This window comes from Pelmatolapia mariae, linkage group LG8, assembly GCF_036321145.2.
Source record: "Pelmatolapia mariae isolate MD_Pm_ZW linkage group LG8, Pm_UMD_F_2, whole genome shotgun sequence".
Classification (NCBI taxonomy): Eukaryota; Metazoa; Chordata; class Actinopteri; order Cichliformes; family Cichlidae; genus Pelmatolapia; species Pelmatolapia mariae.
This window is the reverse complement of record NC_086234.1, coordinates 30,576,446-30,586,809: the sequence shown is the minus strand read 5'-3', so window position 1 is coordinate 30,586,809 and position 10,364 is coordinate 30,576,446. Positions and strand designations below refer to the sequence as shown.

At 44.3% G+C, this 10,364-nt stretch overlaps 1 protein-coding gene across 3 annotated transcripts in view; it reads left to right on the top strand.

The window, feature by feature from the left end:
* The first annotated feature begins 4,062 nt into the window (after window positions 1–4,062).
* zgc:171971 (uncharacterized protein LOC569690 homolog) overlaps window positions 4,063–10,364 on the top strand; it is a 29,097-nt gene continuing 22,795 nt past the window's right edge. For all 3 annotated transcript variants that reach the window (XM_063481802.1, XM_063481804.1, XM_063481803.1), the window contains exons 1-7: window positions 4,063–4,833; window positions 5,909–5,955; window positions 6,027–6,181; window positions 6,276–6,403; window positions 7,119–7,215; window positions 7,750–8,021; window positions 8,983–9,132. In XM_063481802.1, coding sequence (XP_063337872.1) covers window positions 4,654–4,833; window positions 5,909–5,955; window positions 6,027–6,181; window positions 6,276–6,403; window positions 7,119–7,215; window positions 7,750–8,021; window positions 8,983–9,132 — 1,029 coding nt within the window. In that variant the 5' untranslated portion in view covers window positions 4,063–4,653. The remainder of the gene's footprint in view (window positions 4,834–5,908; window positions 5,956–6,026; window positions 6,182–6,275; window positions 6,404–7,118; window positions 7,216–7,749; window positions 8,022–8,982; window positions 9,133–10,364) is intronic.

Here is a 10,364-nt window from a genome sequence, read left to right as displayed (position 1 = left end):
TGGCCCCAGATGGGGTCAAAGCCCTTTATGCTACTCCACCCTTCACCATCATCACCAGCCCCTTTTTCAGAGTTAACAGATAAAACCAACATAAGTGGCCCCAGTAAAATCTGAATGAGTCACCAGGGCTCACTGTACAGTTTTAAATATAAATGATGTTAATCATATTCAAATGTCTCCACACTCATTAGATTTCAACACAGCTGAACGCTATAATTATAACACAATAATTAAATAAGCAAATTTATTTCAGAAGAATTTTATGGGCTGCGTATAAAATTCATCATCAAGTCCTCACACTACCTCCACCATGTTTGACTGTTGCTGTAATTTCCTTTTTTCTGTAATGCTGTGTTAATTTTAAACCAGAAGTAACAAACCTACCAGAAAGTTAAATTTGGTCTTGTCAGTCCACAGAAGTTTTCCCACAATTTTGGGCAGCAGTGGTTTTCACCATTTTTGCCCATCCTGTTTGTTATTGTTGACTCATGAACTCTTACTTTAACTGAGTGGAATGAGTCCTGCAGTGTATTGAGTTCTTCTGTGACCTCCTGCTTGAGTTGTTGATGTAGTGTTGGAGTAATTTTGGTATGTCACTCCTGGGAAGGTTGGACCGAAGGACCGTGATGATTTTAAAGGTATGATTGAACATTTTTTGGAGGATTTTTTCTTATTAATAATAAGCTGTGTTCCAGGATTTAATAGTTCGGTTCTGTCTGTCTGTCTCTACAGTGTCTACTTGAACAAAATACATGAGACTCATGTGAAATGTCACAGGTGGAATCCAGGCATGCTTTTTAGTTCTATCATCTATATTCTCAAACCTGTCATAGCAGATAAACCCGGCGTTACATGACAGACACTTGGACACTGCTCTCTGACTCTAAATGTAGAAGTAAGGAAGCTGGAGAAACACTGTTTTTGTAGGTTGAGTTTATTTTACCTCCGACAACAGAGTTTGATATGTTAAGAGTGTTTCCACGTTTCAAGAATTACACCAAACACAGTCTTTAAAGACAATTTATGATTTTAAACTATTTCACCAACGTGCATTAAAAACCTACCAAGTTCAGTTTAAGAGACACGACCTCAGCTGGTGCTGTATGTCTTCATCGTGTTCATCATGTGTTAAGACCAGAGCATGGCAGCTTTTAACGTGACCGCAGAACCAAGACGCTGCCTGGAGGTTACTTACTGCCACTGCTGAAGTAAACGCTTGTGTTACTTTGATGAATGCAGAACATTAGAGGGTGAGAGCAAGCTCGGAGTCTTTCAGGCAAATACTCATATGACTCCGTTTTGTTCTGTTCAACAGGGTTCATCCAGCACTAGATGGGTTATATGTGAAATATGAAGTACTTTTTAGTACTTTAGTACATTAACATGTTACTGTGTTACTGATAAATGTCAAGTGATTAAGACTGAAAGGAACAAGAACATTTCTCTGGTGTCCGCGGTGTACAGACACAATGAAAACAGCTGCATTTAAATGAAGTCTGAACAGAAGCTGAACACAGCCTAACGTTTATTACATGGAAACATTTTCAGCCTTTTGTCTGTTGGACTAAAAATAATCGTTTGCAATAAAGATGAGTGGATTCTGTAAGGGTGGCTAAGTTGAAGGTGAATTCAGCTGTGCCTGCAGTATAATGGTGAGATAAGATCTCTATCTATCCCAGCGATAGCCATCAGCTGACTTGAACCCTGACATCAGACATTATCCAGTTTTATCCAAGTGTCGTAAAGTCATATCTTATCTGTGTAAAAGGTTACATTTCCTAAGATACCATGAAGCAACTGTTTTTTTGAGGTGGGGGGAGGTTGTTTTGGGTGTCATTGTCTGTTGTGCTCTTGTGTAACTTTGTTTTGTCTTTCTTTTCTTTGTAGCTGCTGTGATGAATATGCATTCAGAGGTGCTCGCTGCTCTCTCAGCAGTAACTGGGTTTTTGTAGTAGTGTTCATTATTGCCCTTTCTTACACCATGTATAAAAGGGATAAAATATTTAGAATTTTGCAGAAGTTTGACATTTTTCTCTAACAGTGAGGTGAGCCAAACATTTGCATTTAAGCTTTTGCTTTTATTACTTTTTTTATGTAGTTAAAAGAGGATTTCTCATTCCTGTTTCTATAAATCTAGCTGTTCCTAAAATACCAAAATAGTTATGTTTAATACTAATGTTGTAAATCACTAATGAATGATTGAAGCAGCGTAAGTTTTGTGGTCAATTGATGCATAAATATAGTCTGTAAATCTGGAGTCAAACAAAGCTGTGAGAGGTCAAAGGAGCTTGCAAAGAAAAGCGTCTGGACTTCTTTAAGTTGCTTGAAAAAGAAGAAGAAGTCCAGACGCTTTTCTTTGCAAGCTCCTTTGACTACGATGACCTAATGACTGAGAACCTTCACAGACACAAAGCTGTGAGAGGTAATATCAACATATATTTAATGCTTTTATGTCAGTTTAAAGTGATAATAAGTTGTATTCTATAAATACAAAAATAGGAAATGTCATTATTTTAGTGGGTTCATGCTGTTCTGTACTCTTTCCAATCTAATATAACGAGATGATAAACTCTCCATTTGTGTTTGCTCCACTACTGTAGCGTTAGCTTGATGCTGAAGAACCGCAACCGCCACATATGGACACGGGCACTCATTCAAAGGAGTATCAGTCCACATTAAGAAAAAATATAATATTGATCATTTTGACAATAATGTTAAAATTTACAGATTAAAATCGTAATTCTATTTGGAGAAAAAGGTTGAAATGTGGAGATAACAGTTATTTCAAGACAAACTGCCACATTTGCTGTACCCTCTGAGTTAGTAAAATCATACTTCAGAATCAGTTTTAGTTACAAGGAAATGATTTCGCTTTTAGCTCATAAACACAGAGTGTAGCAAACAAGGTAGTTTGTCCTGAAACAACAACAGTAATCTCCACATTTTTACTTATTCCAGTCACGGAAGCATTGGAGGTAGTTTGTAAGAGATTACAGGATGACACCAACCTCAGCAACAGGACCACTCTCAGCATCGACCAAGTGTGTTTGAACTGTGTCTTCATTCCACCTACTTCACATACGAGGGTCAGTTCTACAGGCAGAAACATGGGTGTGCCATGGGCTCCCCAGTTTCACCCATCGTGGCCAATTTGTACAAGAAAGAAGTGGAAAAGAGGGCTTTGCTATCCTACCCTGGAACACCACCAAGCCATTGGTTCAGATATGTGGATGACGCCTGGGTGAAAATCAAATCTCAGGACATACACATTTCACGGATCACATTAACTCGGTGGACCGACACATCAAATTCACCAGGGAGGATATGAAAAGTGGCAGGTTAGCCTTCTTAGACTGTGAGATTTCCATCAGTAATGGGGGACATCTAAAAGCTGACGTGTACCGTAAACCTACACATACGGATCAGTATCTAAGGTTTGACTCTCATCATCCACTGGAGCACAAACTGGGTGTCATCAGGACGCCACAACACAGAGCGAACACCATCCCCACTGACACAGCGGCCAGGGAGGCAGAAGAACATCAAGAAGGCCCTGAGTAAATGTGGTTATCCCAGCTGGATTTTTGTCAAAGCTGGGAAGGCACCTAAAGAAAGCTCCAGCCGATCCAGGAGAGAAGGACAACCACTGCCCAAGTGAAAACCTGTAGTGATCCCGTACGTGTCAGGAGTATCGGATTCATAGATCAGGGAAACCAAACAACCTCTGGCTAAGAGGATGGCACAACACAGTAGAGCCACCCCATCAGGCCAGGACTCTGCAGTCTATTTACACCTACAGGCCAGTGGACACTCGTTCAAGGATGGGGATGTACACATCCTGCACAGGGAGGAACGCTGGTTTGAGTCAAGGAGGGAAAGACCATCTCTGGTCATTTTTGTATAGCATATCATAAATATAAACGTATTTATAAAAAAATAGCTCATGAAAAATAAATTAACAACTTTCACTAAATGGCACCATGACCCACTGCTTCCGTAAAGAAACTGACATGCGTCACAGTTCGTGGATACGCAGACACCGCCATCTTGTGGTGGCTCCGGTGTAGCGCTGCTTGAGAACAATAGCAGCGAACTGCGGAAGGAAATTAGAGCCGTTTAACCGGGACAAATACAGCAGGCGGCAAAAGCAAAGCGGTGTTACAGTCATTTCAGCGTCTTCGTGCTGTAAGTGCGTCGTGCTTTTTTGGCACCGTTGTTTGCAATTGATTTATTTTGCGTCCACCGACAGGACACTCCGTGGGTTACGGCTGAGAGGACATCTGCACGCAGTACACTGTTTATCATCACCGCGACCGAGAAACCGCGGCTGACGGTGTTGTGTTTGAAACCAGATGGGATTAACTTCCTGCTGCGATATGGCGCGTAGGAGCAACACGGAGGGGAACGAGCTGCTGTTTAGCTTAGAGGAGCCCCGCTAAGGATCACTGTTACCTCAGTGAGACACAGACTAGTTCTGAAGCACACCGAGGGACCAGTGAGGGATGAGCTACGGGCGCTCGGCTAACAAATACCGGATTCTAACAGCACTAATTTCAAAATAAAAGCCGTCGTTTATAAACAGACCTGCGTGAGAAACAGCTGAACGGACACGCATTAAAAAAAACTGAGAGGACGTACAGCAGGTATCGCGACATGAGCGACTCCGGGGATGCAGCGAGTGTTCCCAACTTCTCCTCCCCGAGCAGCGGGGCTGGGCTGGGGAGAGCACTCGCGGGCCGGGTCAGGACTCTGACCTCCCCCCCTCCGCCTGGAAGACTGACGTCCCTCAGAACCCGGGACCTGACGCTGGGGGGAGGCTTCAAAAAGACTAAGGTAACCGAGCACAGCCCCGGTGTTAATAATGTCACGTGCTTATTTTGCATTAAGTGGAAATAATAAAGCACAGTCCCGTGAGCCACGGCTACAAACACAAGTGTAATCAATAGTCTGCTGACACGTTCACGGGCTTCTCTCTGCAGACATGGCGTTATCATGTTATGATGGGGGGGACTCGGTGGTTATGTGGCATGTTGTCTGTTCTACAGTCAGTCCACTCAGCCAAGCCCCGCCCCCTGATCACGTGTTACAGTAACGCACTCAGGCTGTAACAACCCTGCACACGTTTGTTCATTCTGATTTGTGTTTCTGTATCTGTACGCAGTTACTGTGTAAAATTCGTTTGTGTTTACTTATTTTCAACATTCATATAGAGATGTATGTGTTATATATACTGGAACAAATTGCTCGTTTGTGTACAAACATGATACTCGGAGAACACTTAGAATCCACACACTCACAGTTCCAGATAAACCAACAAGTATACAACAGTGTAAATACAAAACATGTAAGTTAGGTTAGTCAGTGGCTCTGAATGGGCCGTGGATGTGAAGCAGATGAAGGCAGAGAAGAAACAAGTTAGATGAAATTAGATTAGATAAAACTTTATTAATCCCTCGGGTGGGTTCCTCCGGGGAATTCTGTTTCCAGTAGCACAGCACCGACAGAAGTTGCAAAAGGATGTAAGCAGAAATAGAAACATACCACATATACACATATATAAATACAGAGACATGTAGGTGTTATCGTAGCACTGTGAACATTTGCAGACAGAGTAGCAGTCAGGACAGTGACGTCAGCTTTGTCAGTTTGGGAGTTAAAGGAAGTTGTTTTGTTTTTTTAAATAATCCAGGATTTGATTGAAACAGGGAAAGAGGTCAGGGTCAGCGCTACAGCTCACATTCTTGTTTTGATGCCTGTTAACTCCTGGTCAGGTTTTAAAAGTAAGGTTTATAATTCATAATAATATCCATGTAGTTGAGTAGAAAAGCATTGACACCTCGTTTGAATCCTAATGAGGACATACGTGGTCTAACACGAGTTTCTTTTCTCTCCTGGTTTTTACCAACAGAAAACCTTTGAGCCTAACGTCCACGCTGTGAGGAAGAGTAAAGACGAGTGAGTGACGACAGTATGAGAATTTCATCTGTTTATGCACTGTGTCATTTAATGATCCTGAATACCTGTAGGCTAAAGGAGGAGATCCACGTGGCTCCGAAAAAGGAGAGAAGAGATAGGAATGAGCGGAGGAGAGAGAGCAGAGGGAGGAGGAAGGAGCGGCCTCAGACCATCCAGTCCCACTCCATCTTTGAACAGGGTCCTGCTGACAGCGTGCGCAAAACAGGTGCACGCCCACAGCACTCTTCTCATTCTGTTGGATGTCTTTCTCCAGACTGCATTTCCTCTTCATCGCGCTCAATCAGTGCTTCTGCCTACAGGCTGGCATGGTGCTACACACCTGCAGGAGTCTGCCACCTCTCCTGTCTGCAAACTGCTCAAGAAAGAGAGGAAAGAGTCAAAGGAGGAAGATGAAGATGAGATACTCAGTAAACTTCAGCGAGATGATGTGAGTGCTTCCTGTTTCATTTCTATGAAGCTTTAAAGATCAATTAAAACTGTAGTCAGGAGCCCATAAAAGTTAGCTGTTCTCATTTCGCTTGTTTATTCTGGAACATATTCACATTGACTTGGAAATTATTGTTTTGACATATTACAACAAGTAAAAAGCTCTGAGGGTATGAACTGCAGTAGCGTCTCCCCCTCCTCCTCCTGTTCATGCATGTGCAGTGAAACAGCACCGATGCAGTCGTGTGCATCGCAGACACCAAAAGATTAAAAGAACTCAACAGATGCAAAGAGCTTCACTTTTCATCTTTATGGGATCAACCCTCAGCTGCAGGTCAGCAGGACCTTTGCCTCAGTGCTTCACCTGATATATTGGCAGGTTACATTTGCAGATGTGTCGGTATCTGCATTTAGAACGGCCGGTAAATGGAAACAAAAAACTTCACACAAGGAAGCACATTATGAGCCTTAATGTTGCATCGTTTGTCCACCAGAGGGCACTCTCCAACCTCCCTGTTGGCAGCAGGTGTCTGTATCACCATCAGCTGATCGAGCAGAGCAGGTTTATGTGTGTGATGAGCATTGTTCAGACACTTTAATGCTGTAAGAGTTTGCACCACTGATCATCGGCCTGCGAGTGAGTGCAGTGTTTCATGACAGTCAGCTGATAATCAGCCGACCATTAGGAAACTAATGTTATGCATCTGTACCTACAGTTCATCGATGATCCGGGTCTGAGGAATGATGCAAAGCTGAAGCCCATCCAGCTGCCTCTGTGTCAGTCCAGCAGTCACACTCTGACTTCCACGACACGTGAGAAAACCTCCCACGCTGCACAGCGTCACAAGCAGTTCGCTCAGTCACAGCACTGACGTCAGAGTTTAGGCTCTGCTGTTTCCACTTAAACAATAAAGTGACTGTTAATGTGCCATGTTTTGATAAGACATGCAGGAAATGTGTCAGTCAATAAATGATAAATGGGAAGTAATGATCCTTAATCAAAGATGGTGTGATCAGTCACGAGTAGATGTAGATGTAAATATGAAGAGCGATTTATGATCTGTTATCACCAAATAGTCACGCTGACCTGATGAATGAGGGGAAAGCAAAGGGAAGTTAAAAAAGGAGGAGCTGAAGGGACCTGCGTGGGCAGCAGAGGGAAAGATGAGCTACCCTTTCAGAGCTGCTAAAGGTGGAGGCCTTCATGAAGGCAGGCAGCAGAGTAGCAGAGCTCACTGACTTTGCACTGAGTGAGTGATGTGGTGGACGACAGACAGTGGACAGTGTCCTCACTGAGCTCCTGCATGTCTGTCTGTGTGTAGTGATCACTCTGTGTTGTGATGGCAGGTCCAGAGAGGCCCACTGTGTTCAGACCTCAGTCCTGTGCAGGGACCAGCAGGACCGAGCGGCCTAAATCAGAGCAGCCGTCGCTGGTAGATCTGCTGCAGGATCTCAGCCTGTCCGGCAGGGAGGAGCTCTTCTTCATGCAGCTGCCCGACTGCATGCCAGGCAGAGCGTCTGGAGCGAAGGTCGACCTGGCTCCTGGGCCTGCAGCAGAGACGCCTGCAGCAAAGGAGGGCAAGCATGAAGTGAAGAGGACTCCACATCTTCAAGCAAAAGTGAGTAGACGGGATAAACACATGTTAAAGGACTGACCCATCCAGACGTTTGAGCGTGATTCCTAACACACATCAGCCCTGAAAGCTTTGTTTGCATCTATCCATAAGCTCCTCGGCCATTTTTGTTTGCATCTTCTGCTTCCAGCCTAATACAGTGGTACAGCACGCAGTCCTCTTCCTGCAGACGTCCTTAGTTAACGGTCGCTGACAGAAACAGCTCAGCAGTGCCAGTGAGGTCAAACCTAGAGCTCTGCAGTATTTCTGCCTGACAGCTGTACAAGTGTTTCCTGCAGCACAGAGGCGGTGAACACCTCTCTAATCACAGATATTTATGTTATGCTATGTTAATTTAATTTTACAAAATTATGTAAAGCAGCTGCTGGCAAATTTCATTGATTTGTGGAACAGATTTCAGGACTACAATCCTCCCTTTGGATTTTGTTGCACGTCCTCATTCATTCTCAGGTATTTTGGAAGCAGCCGAAACAACACTTCATCCGTGCTACCCACATAAACTTTGTTGTGGACCCAGCGCTGCCCTCCAAGGCAGCAGCAGCCTCCCCCAGCAGGACGCTGCCCTGCAGACCATAAAAACATAAACAAGCTGCAGCGTACTCCCTGCATAGGTCACCAACTCATAACAGTACTAACACAACAAGCTGTTACACGCACCGACAGACCTGTACACACTGTAGGAGGAGAAAGTGCAGTAAATGTGTTGGAAAGAACAGTCAGGTTCAGACAACACGGCTCGTAACATCTCACGCGTGGCTTTGACTTCACATTTTACCCACTGCATAGGAAATACTCAGCCTGAAACACCATCACGTGCTCTGTGGTCTGTATCATCAAGCCTCACTGAAGCACAGTGGACACATGAGGAGTTTACCCAGTTTGAACATGAGAGGAGCAAACTGTTCTAACTGTGTGTGTGTGTGTGTGTGTGTGTGTGTGCACTCAGAGTGCAGTGAAAGAGGGCTGTCCTGTGCTCTCACAGTTCCCAGAAGGATTTCTGGGTAAGCTGCAGATCAGGAAGTCAGGAAAGGTGGAGCTGAAGCTGGGTGACATCATCATGGATGTCTCAGAGGGAGCTGCATTCTCCTTCCTGCAGGTAACGTGTTTGTGTTATAACATTATTTTTGCATTGCAATCATTAACTAGTGTAAGCAGATCTGTCAGACCTGTATAGTCATGGATTACAGATGATGCTCACATCAAACTTCCCATCAAAAAAAGTTCAAATAAACAGAAGGATAATATGACACTATCTTTAGTTCTACATAGTATTGCAGTAGGTTTACACATTTTTATTATTGTTTCAGTTATGTGACCTTTGCAGTATAATTTGTGAGTTACAAACACCAAAAGCTGCAGACACAGGGGACCACGAGCTGGTGAGGCGTCCTCTGGATGAATGGGGAGGGTTGCTCAGGAGGGTCATCCAGTTTGGCCAGTGTCTGGTTAATGAGAGATCTCTTGTGAATAAATCGCCTCCACTTCCTCCATGACTTCTACTTTCTGTTTGTAACCGAGACTTGGCTAAGTGTTGGGGAGTGTCTCGCACCTCGTCCCACCTGGATGTACATGTGTAACTCTCCTATATGGTTATGGTTGATGTTAGCTAGAACAGGTCCACCACCTCCCTCACATTCACCAATATGAATGCGGGGGGGGGGGGACTAGGAGACTGTAACTACTCCTGCTTAATGGCTTACTATCACATTAGCTAACAAAAGTGAAATGGTGACGTCACAGCTCCAGCCGTTGCCCGTGCACTGCACCTCCGCTGCACGGCTGGAAGGACGGCTCTGCTTGGCACAGTTTGAGTTTAACTTTGCTTTCTGTGAAATGCTTTCACATTTTTTAAAATCTCAGTTTCCGTTTTCTTCCGTCCTCCTGCTTTGTCGGTCCACTGTGTTCTTCTTCGTTGGTATTAAATGCAGTCTTGGCAGACAGTATAGGTGATACTGCGCCATAGCTGCCTGTAGTGTATTACAGTTACAAAAACACATGTATGACACGTCGACAAGTTTTTATAGTCAGTATCATGGATGTTGATGAATTGTTGCAGCCCTGCCTCCAGCTTTGACAGACGTCCACGTTTACTCAGGGCCTTGTTGTCGTGATGTTCCTCCCTGCTGCTGTCTCTGTGGGGATGGTGTTCAGATTCAGAAGACTTTATTTATCCCCGAGGGGCAATTGAGAGACTGACCTTGCCGACCGTACATACAATACACAAACATCACATTGGGGAGACAGGTCAGGCTGGGTAGCTGGCCGGTCAGCCGCACGAGCAGCAACCCGGAACCGAACAATGGAAAAATGCACAACATGAGGAAGGAC